Raw genomic sequence first — 13,085 nt, 5'->3', positions numbered from 1 at the left:
TTACAGTGTGTCTCATAGTGTGTCAGTGTGTGTCACAGTGAGTTTACACTGTGTTCACAGCTACATGGTGTCTCACAGTGACAGTGTGTTCACACTGTGGAACAGATTGTTTCTTGGTGTGTCTCACAGTACGTTAGAATTCTACCTCACAGTGTGTTGGAAGTGTGTATGACAGTGTGTTCACAATATGTTCTAGCGTGTCTCGCAGTGTATTAACAGTGCAAAATCATAATCATCATCACACTGTTTAATTTGAGCATTAGAACAGTGTGAAACAAATCACATCTTTGCATATTTTACAATGTGTGATACTCCTCTTCTCAGCAGGTTGTTTAGACCATGGAGCTACTGGTAGTACTTTGGTTAGACAAGGTTGATATAGAAAGAGTGAGAGCAAAGTGTTGGCTGGGGTGAGGGAGAAGCTTCATATTAGGTTTAAATAGTTGTGCGAGAGCTTTTTATTGCTTTTAAAGTTGGGAAGGAGGGAAATGATTGTGATACACGAAGACAAAACAACAATAATACCACAGAGTATTTATAAATCATATCACTAGCTATTTATCAGTCATACACTTATTCTATTTTATTCTCCCACTCTCTCCATTTCTCTTCTCATTTTTTTCCTATTTATCTCTCTATCTCTTTTTAATCTGACTCATTTCAAGTCTTACTGTACACCACTAGCGCAAAATAATGATATTTACCTCTTTCTTTTTATCATTCATATGCTCTTATTATAATTCTACCCCTTCTGTATATTTCTATCCATTCTCTCCAGACCTTTTTGCTTCCAACCCCCCCCCCTCTCAGAATCACACACTCACTCCCTAACACACATCCCCTGCACAAACCCACACTAATATTTCTATATATTTGTACTTCTTTTATTTCAATCCCTTTTTTAAACTCGCATTCTCTCTTTTTCTCTCTCTCTTTATCGACCCTATTCCACTTCCTATTTCTCTACGTATGTGTTTTGTATCATATCGAGAGATACACATTCTCTACAGTAAACAACACAGATTTTACAGGAACAGGAAGTCCAAAGTGTCACGATAAATGCAATCAAAACGGAAATTATCTTGTGGTACAAATAATATTGCGTATATAGTCAAAAGAATGCATCTATAATAATTTAACCGTGATCAGTGCATTGCACCGTCTGTGAAGCTTACACCCATTTGGTTAACAAGAAACGCAACGAACGTGTATAGCCTCATTTGTCTTCAGGGAAAGAGTTCAAAGTAAGTTGAATTTTCTCAGTTTATTCAATAATATTGTTTCGTAATGAGGTATTTGGAGGGGGGGGGGGGGTATCATTAGAGATATTTACAACTCATATCGTATAAAACCCGCCCCGTTCAAACATTACAGGTCTATTGCAGGCCAAAATTTAAACTGGTTTCCCACGAGGTCTACTTCCGGAGACAGAAAATAATGGAATCATTTTAGTTAAGACAACAAACCTTTTATCCAAAATGAGTCACTTCTAATTGATATTAAACGTAACATTTACTGGAATATGTATGTAGTGAATGACCTATTGATTTAAACTGCAAGGTATAATGAAAAACATTATCACGTGAGAAAGTGACCGAAATAGGAAGACAAAAAATAATTCTCAAGATCTAAATCATAACATCGAAATAAAGACAGAAACCGTTTGTTTTTAACATATTCACAGAAATAGAATAGGATTTCGTATTATGACGTTGTTGAAAAATAAGGTTACATTATTTTCATTTGAGATAAGAACACAATAATCCAGACTTCAATGATCATATAATAATTTCCCAAGAATGTTTTACCAAACCATAAAAACTAAAAATGAAACGTTGGATTTAGGATAATTCAGTCTTCCTTAGACATCGTGATAAGGAGTGTCGCAATATTCAAAGTGCCTAAAACGTGATTTATATGCATGTCCAGGTGCCTGGAAACGAATTTTAAAGAGGGGTGCTGGCTTGTTATGGTTTTCACACTCAAATAAAAGTGATTTTGGTCCAATAAAAATTGACAAGCCAGAAAAGTGGAGGGTCGTTTTTCGCTCTCGATTGATTTGGGCCAATTACAGTATACTAACCTAATTTCCAGGGGGTGTTCTGCGGCCCCAACAAAAATATTGGGGCTGAAGCACGACCCCCCCCCCCACTTCTGAGGACAATTTGCACGTACTTACAGAGATAAACCGAAAATAGGGTGAAGCACCATATACATACATACCTAGTTACATTACTAGAACACACAATAAGATACATAAACAAAATATACAGTAGATAGAACTAATCAGAAGTACCTATGCCTACAGCAATCAGTAGGTAGGTCATTTAAAGTAGCTTCTTTTATAAAAGTGATATTCTTCACTAGAATTTTGTTTGCTTATCTAATGAGCTTGGTGCGGCAAACACCGCTTTTTATTTTGCAATTGCTGCTCTAAATATTGACAAAATATCAGGATTTTAATATTTTCATATCATCAACATGTTATGTAATTTGTCTAGACTTTTGTAAATAGATTTTGTATTAATTCAATTCAATTCATTTATTTCCATATTCAAATTCAAACTGTACAATATAAAAACATGATAAAAATACAAACAAGAATTAATATGAAAATAACAAAATACAATAAAAATACAAAAAACAACCAAAGAAGCAGAACATAATATGTAATCTGAATACGGAGGAATTGCCAAAAAGCCAAAGACGCTTATCGAGAGCAATCCCAGAATAAGAGTAAAAAAATACGTTTATATAATGAGATACAGGGAATGTGAGACAAACAGGCAGAAATTTGAGAGGGGGGATTGGAAAGAAAAGGGAGAGAGATAGGAAAAAGATGAGAAAAAAGAACTGATATGAAAAAAGAAGATTACAAAGAAAAAAAAATAAACATGCTAAGTATATTAAAAATCAACACGTATATAAGCCTTGTATTTATGCTAAATGTTAACAAAGTCGGACATAATTTAAGTTCATCAGGAATATTATTCCAGCATTTCGAACCAGTGAAAACAATGGTAGTTTTTGAGAAATCAAGTTTTAAGAAAGGTAAACGTAAATTCCCTTGTGCCCTCGTACTATATGAATGTATTGCACTATTCTAAGTAAAGAGATCATTAAAACTCATAAGCAGTATACCTTTGAAATAAGAATACATAAATATGGCAACGTGTATATGATTAATTTGAAAAACATTTAAAGCGTTCATTTTCTTGAAAAGAGGAGAGCTGTGACTTAAAGGTGGAGCATTGCACATAACCCTAATTGCACGCTTTTGTAGTATGTATAATCGGTTTAAAATAGTAATTCCACAGTTTCCCCAAACAATATTACAGTAAGACAAATGGGGTAAAATCATTGAATTGTATATAGCATCATTGATGCTTTAAAAGGCACGACAAGTTTAATACGATCTAAAACACCAATAGAAATAGAATACTTTTCAGGCCTAAAATTAGTTATCAAAATATTTCATTCTAAAGAAACAAATATCATAAAAGAGTAACATTTACTCTCCCCTAGCCTATGGTACAAAAATATTCTATTTAGAATATACCATAGTTAAATTCTTTGAGAAAGAAACTCTCACAATTCATGAGATTTTGCAGGGAGGTGAATTCAGCCATGAGAGGACTTGGATAAATCTTGCTCATTAGCATAGGGCTCTGAGGACTGACTAATAGGCGCCTACATGAAACATATCACAATAGAACGACTTGATCTACTGTCGAACACAAAACAAATAATAATTGGTCCAAAGGTCCAATGTGACAAACACGTTCGTTAACAGAAAGACACTGCTCGAATGCTTAGTTATAGCTTTCATATTAAGAGGACAAGTCCATGCTAACAACAAGGTTAATTTGAATAAAAATAGAGAAATCCAACAAGCATGGAACTGAAAATTTCATCAAAATCGGATGTAAAATCATGAAGTTTCGCTTAACTTCAGAAACAGTACGTGCTGGTATGCATGCTAATTAGGGTACTTATTAGGGTACGCTGCCCACTCACTATTTATTTTGTATTTCATTGAAAAAACATATGACACATTCGAATTTTCTCCTAAATGTCATTAGGTAATATACCTCCCTAACATATGGAATTAGGATTTTCAAGCTTTATTGTCAGTAAAATTTGTCATTATTGTCATATAAAGAATAAATTATTGTTTAATTCAAACCATAAAAAACATAGAGTGCAGGGACATCGCCGACTTTATTTTTTTATACAATTTAATGAAATTTTCAGTGGTATGGTTGTTTTATTTTTCTTTACTGATTCAAATCAATATTTTCTCGCCTGGACACGACCTTTAAACGTTGATTTATTTATATTTTCTAAAGGTCCCGTAAAGGTTTCATTCTATGTCTTCCTCATGGCGTCTAAGTTCCCAACAAAGGAGGAAGGAAATGTCAAGCTTCGTACAAGAAAAGGTCATGACATGACATGGTCATGTGACAACCTGCATCATGGTGAGCCAATCACATTTTATTGTAAACAACACAAAATTCCTATATGTCATAAATGTGCGACCAAAGATCACCAGAAACCATGTGAGCTCAAAGACATCGGGGATGTCATCTTTGAAAGGCGAGGAAATCTGGAGGAGAAACAGCCCTTGATAGGGGAAACGAAATTACTACTTCAGAAGGTCCAATCTAAAATAAATGCCGTTTCTTCTTCATCCAGTAAGCATCTTGAGACAGTGAACAATAAGCTACAAGAGACATTCGCAGACAAGTTAAAGAATGCGAAAGAAACGGAAGTAAACTTGATTAGGGTGATTAACGAGGAGGCGGATGAAGAAATACAGAAAATAAATGAGAAGAGAGAAAAACGCATCAAGGATTGCAACATCGATATCGAAAAGGAACAAATTACCATCAAAGAGAGACAAACAAGACTTTTATCAGATACAAAGACAATCAGTGACGAAGTTACTAAGAAGATTAACGATCTTACTAATAAGATTCAGCATGCGCTAAACACTATGAAGAATATTGAATCAACCATCACACGTATCAACCAACATGATGAAACATTGGTGAATGAAGCTCCTCAAGTACTTGCATCTATCGATGAAAATGTAAGTTTGAACTTTCATCAAGATGTTAACGACTGTCTTGACCGAATTCAGAGTGAAGTTGAGAGAGTGACATTTGTAGAGGCGAAAGTAGGTGGAGAATGCTGCAGTAGAATCGATGGGTATATCGGCAAATGGGAACTTGTCAAGTCAGTACACATTCCATCGTTTGTTAATAAACCGTGGGTGCCTGGTTTGATCAGTGATGATGAGATATGTGTGGAAGACGCAAAGAACCATGACATGTATGTTACAAACATTAACACTCAACACACACAGAAAGTCATTGATGGAGTTAGTAACATGGACATTACGTCATGTGCCCCCATAAACAGAAACGTAATAGTATGTGGGAAGCGGAGATGGGATTCGAAGGGTGACAGGTTAGATGGATGCATCACTCTCTATGACAGACAATGGAAGATGATTAGAGACATCAGCATACCAAGGAATGGAGGCTTTAATAGTGTGTATGTTAATGTCGACAGGGATGGAAGGATCCTCGCAGCTGAGATCAGTCAGTCTAACATCTACGTCATAAACCCTGATAATGGGAAGATTGTACACACTGTTACGATGCAGGATAAGAAGGTGCTTGGTGAAATACAAGCCTTGTCATCAGGTGATATCGTTGTGAATACAGGTTACAACAAATACACTGTCATATCACGATCAGGAGAAGAGAAGGCTGTCATACACTGTGATGAGTGGGGGGATTCAAAATGTCGAGTTGACAAACTGACAGACACACTCTTCATCACTTACCGAGTCGCGGGTAAAACCTACGCAGTTGATCAGCTGTCACGTGATGGTATCATCCAGGCAAGGGGGATCGTGGAATACGTGGAATCAGATCGCCCTTTCTACTTTAGCCCTTGTCTTGTTACTCCTTATGGTAACCGTGTAGTCTGTGATGGAGATAAGCTTCTTCTTTACAAGAAGACATTTATCTTGTAAATCATCATGACACAAATATGAAATTATAGACCTGCCATTGACCGCCAGCAGGGAAAATAATGTCAAATTGTCATTTCATCTAATGAAAAGGCTTGTATTTCATTCAACGTCATCAACACCACCTTAATAAATAAATATTCCGAGTAAAAATGTAATGTTGATACCAGAACATTAGAGACATTTAGAGTTATACTGATTTTTTTGTATACTTATATGTAAGGAGGCGACGTACTATACACGGTTTATATATATATATATATATATATATATATATGTGTTATATCGTAGTGTTCATAATTGTAATCTTCCTTCATACAAGAATGCTAAAAGAGATGACATTTTGTAGCACGTTTTTTATACTTTTTTTCTTGATAACTTGATTCATATATTGATCATGATTGATGACAAGGCGGAATCCAGAAAGAAAATCAATTATACACAACTTTATGAAATTTATTTTCATTTTGCAAAGAATTTGTGGTAGTATTTACACTCAACAACATCTCACTATTACTGATTCACATTGTAGCACTGTGATTTGTAGTTTTCTCTTTCTTTATTTTAAAAAGGATCCACCGATCACCATTTAGCCCTGCAGTGTATGTAGCGTATCATATATAGTTAGTAATATTTTTCGATGGTAAGCATGGTTATATCGACGTTATTATGTCTCATTACGTTGTTCATAAAACTGTATCACCAGAGTTATCTAGTCTTATCTTCACAGGAAATGTAATGTAGATGATAACATTCAATTAAAAAAAACTTCTACTGGATTTACTGTTACAGTCATTAGCATTTTACATATTCATGTTAACTGAGGTTAATGTATATTGATTGTTTACTATTCGAGTGCTAATTATTTTCATTGGTATATGTTATGAAATCTCTTTACTGGAAAAATTCAGCTTTATTTGCTTACTGGTATTTATTTGTTTTGCTAACATCTTCACATCTTCATACTAGAAGCTAAGCAAATGTTCATTCTATTCTGTTCTGCATTGTACATAGCGTATTTTAGTTATTATTATCAATAATTGTATATGTTGGCAAGCTTAATTCCATCCATGTATTCATTTAAATGTTTCATTTCATCAAACTGTATTGCCTAGGATGTCTTGTGTTATGGTCACAAGAAATCTATTGTAGATAATAACTTTCAAGTTATCAAAGACTCGTATTGGATTTATTGTTACAATCATCAGCATTTTACAGATTCATATCAGCTGAGAATCGTGTGTATTTTTCTCTGAGCTATTCGGTTACTCATTATTTTATGTAGTACACGTGAGTCAAACTTCTTTACTGAAAAGAAATGAACAGCTTTGTTTTCATGCTTGTGTTTTCAAGATTTTTGTTCGTTCTTCTTCATATTTGTATGCCTACTGCTATTAAACATTTGCTTCATATAGATATGCATGTATGTACAGATAATCTGATAAAATTCTTCTATAATGGTTGTATAATGAGGAGCGTTGTGGCCCAGTGGATTAGTCTCCGGACTTTGAAACAGAGGGTCATGGGTTCGAGTCCCAGCCATGGCGTAATTTCCTTTAGCAACAAACTGATCCACAATGTGCTGCACTCAACCCAGGTGAGCTAAATGGGTAACGGTAGGAAGTAATTCCTCAAGAAGCTATGTGCGCTGTGAACGCCTAGCTTGGCCGGGTAATATATACGAGCGCCTTGAGCACCTAACAAGGTGGATATGTGCGCAATATAAATACCCCTATAGGTATCACAGGCCTAATTCAATCCCCATAGACTCGTGTGTTAAAGTGGCACCTAAGAAGAATTCATTAAAAATAAGGAGGAAATTTGAGGGTTGAATGTTTACTACCAGTGGATAGGATAAGTGTCTGACATTCCATACCTGACCAGGAAGGGGTACCTCGACCGGCACATTTTAAAAATAAATCAGCATTTATGAAGACTACACCTGACGGGATCAAAATCATCACTTGAGAGAGTAAAATGACCCTAATTATCCCGCCAGTAAAAATTTAGTTCCATAGTGGTGATATATCTTTCCAATTTGGAAAAAAAAGTTCAGTAGGTACCCTCCCTAGAATCGATGTTAGATTGTCAATCATATTCATTCATTTTTGTCAATCAGCAATATCAAATTTAAAAATTGAGCAATGGGTTGGCTCGAATGAATATCTATGGCCTGCCACTTGTGATTAGGCCCGTGCAACCTATACTATTAATGCTAATGTTGATTGGTATGAATGTGATGATCGAATATACATGCTCGTTTTAGATATCGAGAATACAAAGTAAGGAGATAATGTACTTCAGGTTTTTTTTACATCTGTCTTCGTTATTTCTTCAGTATATTTATTTGTTTATTATACTCTTTGCAAAATATGTAACCAATCGCTATTGAATATATACCGTGTGAAAAAATGACACCTCAAAAACCCCTCATTCAAGTTAAATATATTTCATGAACACATAATTATTTCATATGGCCTGAAAGAGTTTCTTTTCCTAAATAATTTCATACCCTAATTATGTGGTATACTTTCACGCTGGATAATCAGGAGGTATAATCTAATGTGATATAAAGTTAGATTTGCGCAAAAATAAGGCATGGCTGCAAAAAATAAATCCAGACGCAGAATGATGTCATTGCCCTAAATGGGTTAGTAAACAATTTACAAATCCATTCTTGATTACCTTTACTTGAGAAATAATACCAAATTTTTATTGAACAATGCTAATGTCAATTATTGAACAAAAAAATTGCAATGGTTTTTAATGTAACCCTATTGGCCTTGTAGGATTATGATTATGGATTCATTAATTGTAGTCATGCCTTGCTTTGGCTCAATTTAAAAGTGACATACCTACTGATTAACCAAAGCGTGAATTCACTGCACATGAATATCGTATCAAGTTTTTTGTGTTCATGACATATCTAAATCGGGGATTTGAGAGGCGTCAGTTTTTTTTGTTACTCACACGTTATTAAGAAATTGCTTGTTCATATGGATTTTAAAAAGTCAAACGGAATTTAAATCTACCTGTAAGTAGAAAGCAGTCGTGTAAAAATAAGAAGGATAGAATTGTATATCTGGGGAATAATCTCATAAAGAGTTGCGATTGATCCGATCATTCACAACTATGGAAAGCCAGCAACCCGAACAGCAAATATTCGTATGTCTGTCCAAAGTGTTTTTAAAATGAATATGGCGTATATTTATGAATCCATCATTATCTTAACAAATCAGTGCACTCGTTTTTGTATCCAACGGGAGATTTTGTGTAATTTCCCTATATGAACAATTATGACACTGATGGCCACTACAGTGCGTATCAAAAAAAAGTTTACACTTTTAAAAAAATCCTGTAAAATTATACATTTGTAATATCCTGAAGATTGTTCCACATTTTAACATTGGTACAGGTCCATTAAAGCTAATGACGATATAACTGTCGAAAAATATTTCCGCTTGAGTAAGCACCACTCACTTTTGAAAAGTTAGTGAAACATGATTTGCGCAGAAATTTGAAAAAGTTATGCGAATAAAAGTAGCCCTTAATCATGAAGAACACATGGAATTTAGCTAGTAAAATTGATTTTAAGATATCTTCTACATTGTTTGACTTGTTTCCTTGCCCAAAACACTTCGAAGAGTGCATTTTGCCCCACCCCACTCCCCCACACACCGAGGCCATCGTGACGATATTTGCTTTACACTGAGCTGTGATTTACATGGAATGGTTTAAGCTTGATTTTCATTTTGTTAATCATTGCTAAGCTTGGGAAAAGTGTGGAGAAACAAGTATTAAATGAAAAATGATATGTAAACCAACTTTCAATGACAAAAACTTAGTGAAAAAATGCTGGAGATGTCTGATATAAACTTTTGTTCAGATTCAGTTATGTCCTCAGATCCAGCTGGCACAAATAGGGTAAAGGTTGTGCTTATTGAGTGTTGAAATTTCAATTTGGGTGGCAAAATTGTCACAAAATGCTTGAATGTATCCGTTTTATTCCAATTGCCTAAAAGTGCAAGGAAAATGTATGATAAATCTTTTGTAGTGTCAGTTTGATTTCGTCCTTTCGACTTGACACAGCATGAAAACAAGCATTTCTGCGCAAACAGATTTCTGCGAGCTTTACAGAAATGGACAGTGCTCACTCAAGTGTAACATTCTGACAAAACTTTTACTTTCATTGGATAGATGAGACCCAAACCCAAGATTATATGTGAAAAAATTACCCACGTGTTGTGTATTTTTTAATTCCCAGGACTTTTTCAAAGTGTAAACTTTTTTTTGATACGCACTGTATAGTTGATATGATCGGATCAATCACAACTCTTTATAAGATGGATTACCTGTCACGAATGTTAACAATAAACGCGAAAGATCTTAATCAACAACTGTTCCATTTGTATTGGTTTCATTATTTATTGGTCTAATTCAAATTTGTCCAATTACCAACCCTTCTACTATCATTTGGCTATTCATCAATTCGTCCACTTTCCACATGGTGTAATTTTCATTCCGTCTTTAAACAAAAAAAAAAAAAAAAAAAAAGGATATTGTACCAACAGGTTATGAAACAAATTAGTAATGAGACGAAGTGACTGCGCAAAATGGTTATTGGACCAAATTGTTGTGAGACGAAATGTTGACGTAATGAATGGCATTAGACTTAATGAAGGTACACCTTGTAATGAGTGGACGTGATGGCAATAGACGAATGAGCGAATTACCTGAGCATGCACTTTAATGAAATACCGTTTATTAGCCAAATAAAATAATGAGATGAAGAAGAAAGAGAGTAAAGGAAGCGAGTAAGTGTGATTATGTGAGAGAAAGAAAGGAGGGATAGGGAAAGGAGGGTGTCAGTGTGTCCTCTGTGTTCACAGCTACCTTGTGTCTAACAGTGTGATTGCAGTGTGTTTACAGTGTGTCTCATACTGCGTCAGTGTGTCACAGTGAGATTACACTGTGTTCACAGCTACCTTGTGTCTCACAGTGTCAGTGTGATTACAGTGTGTTCACAGTGTGGAAGAGAATCGTTACTTGGTGTGTCTCACAGTACGTTGGCATTCTACCTCACAGTGTGTTGGAAGTGTGTATGACAGTGTGTTCACAATATGTTCTAGCGTGTCTCGCAGTGTATTAACAGTGCAAAATCATAATCATCATCATCACATTGTTAAATTTGAGCATTAGAACAGTGAGAATCAAATCAAATCTTCGCATATTTTTAAATGTGTGATACTCCTCTTCTCATCAGGTTGTTTAGACCATAGAGCTACTGGTAGTACTTTGGTTAGACAAGGGTGATATAGAAAGAGAGAGAGAGCAAAGTGTTCGGGTTGGGTGAGGAAGAATTTTCATATAAGGGTTTAATAGTTTGTGCGAGAGCTTTTTATTGCTTTTAAGTTGGAATGGAGGGAAATAAGTGTGATACACAAAGAGAAAACAAAAATTATACCACAGAATTATAAATCATATCACTTGCTACTTATCAGTCATACACTCATTCTATTTCCCACTCTCTCCATTTCTCTACGTAAATTCCTTTCCTCTCTTTATCTCAACTTTTTTTTAAATATCTGACTCATTTCAAGTCATACTCTACACCACTAGCGCAAAATAATGATTTCTACCTCTTTCTTTTTATCATTCATAAACTCTCATTATAAATATTCCCCTTCTATCTATCTCATTCTCTGCCTTTCTTTCCAGACCTTTCCTCTTCCACCCCCCCCCCCTCTCTCTCTCTCAGATACACTAACTCATTCACACATCCACATCCCCTGAACACACCCACACTCATATCTCAGTATAGTTGTACCTCTCTTATTTCAATCCCTTTTTTAAACTCGCATTCTCTCTTTTTCTCTCTCTCTTTATGTATCGGCCCTATTCCACTTCCTTTTTCTCCACGAATGTGTTTTGTATCATAGCGCGGGATGCGCGTTTCCGTTTTACACCCTGGCGAAGGCATTTTCCGGAAAAGTAGCCAAAAAGCGACTAGTGAAGAGTCTACACACGTCGCTGGTTGCATGCAGCGTGATGACACAGGCGAGTCCACCACCGCATGCAATTTGCACAGTTACTGTTCATGTACAGAGAGAGCGGCAGTCAGGAGTGAAATCAATATACATCTCTCTGAGTGAAATCCGAACATGCTTTTGCAGTCGCGTTGTTTATGATAGTTTTTTTTTCTAAAAATAAATTAAAATGAATAGAATGACAGACAAAATCAAAATAAACAGATACTTATAATGGAAAGACAAATTGAAGTTTGATGGATTGATACACTTAGAAGCAGCCGAAAGATAGATGAAGACTGCATCGAGACAAGAAAGCCAGATAGATAGATAGATAGAAAGAGAGAGAGACACACAGAGAGAGAGAGAGGTGGATAGGTAGAGGGAGAGATGGAGATAGAGAATTTGAGAGACAAATAGATAGATGTTAGATAGATAGAAAGATAAAGAATGAGAGAGACAGGATAGACAAATTAACAGATAGATAGATACATAGATAGATAGATATATAGATAGAGAGAAATATAGAAAGACAGACAGATGGATAGAGGATTTGAGAGATAGATAGATGAGAGATAGATAGATGTTAGATAGAGAGGGAGAGAGACAAAGAATATTAACAAATTAACAGATACTCTAGTTAAAAAAATAGATAGATAGAGAGAATGAGAGAAAGACAGACAGATGGATAGATAGATAGGGAGAGATAGAGAGAATTTGAGAGATAGATAGATGTTAAATAGATAAAGAATAAGACAGGGAAGATTATCAACAAATTAACAGATAGATAGATACTATAGTTACAAAAATAGATAGAAGCTAGATAGATGGATGGGGGAGAGAACTTGAGAGATGGAGATATGTTATAGATATATGGACGGAAAAAGAGAAATAGAGAAATCGAAAAAGACAGACAGATGGATAGATAGAGGGAGGGAGAGAGATAGAGAATTTGAGAGATAAATAGATGTTAGATAAAGAATGAGAGAAACAGAGAAGATAGACAAATTAACCGA

General features: G+C 35.2%; 1 protein-coding gene across 1 annotated transcript; it reads left to right on the top strand.

Annotated features, from left to right (window-relative positions):
• The first annotated feature begins 881 nt into the window (after nucleotides 1-881).
• LOC121430359 lies at nucleotides 882-6,310 on the top strand. Its single transcript, XM_041627640.1, has 2 exons — nucleotides 882-1,244; nucleotides 4,350-6,310. The coding sequence occupies exon 2, from the start codon at nucleotides 4,382-4,384 to the stop codon at nucleotides 6,044-6,046; it is 1,665 nt and encodes a 554-aa protein (XP_041483574.1). The 5' UTR covers nucleotides 882-1,244; nucleotides 4,350-4,381; the 3' UTR covers nucleotides 6,047-6,310.
• The last annotated feature ends 6,775 nt before the right edge of the window (nucleotides 6,311-13,085 follow it).

The sequence above is a fragment of the Lytechinus variegatus genome, chromosome 16 (genome assembly GCF_018143015.1).
Source record: "Lytechinus variegatus isolate NC3 chromosome 16, Lvar_3.0, whole genome shotgun sequence".
Taxonomy (NCBI): domain Eukaryota; kingdom Metazoa; phylum Echinodermata; class Echinoidea; order Temnopleuroida; family Toxopneustidae; genus Lytechinus; species Lytechinus variegatus.
Note: the sequence above shows the minus strand (reverse complement) of the source record. Positions and strands in the feature narration are given on the sequence as shown.

Coding starts and splice junctions, on each gene's coding strand:
- LOC121430359 (XM_041627640.1), top strand. CDS start 4,382: ATGGCGTCTAAGTTCCCAACAAAGGAGGAAGGAAATGTCAAGCTTCGT.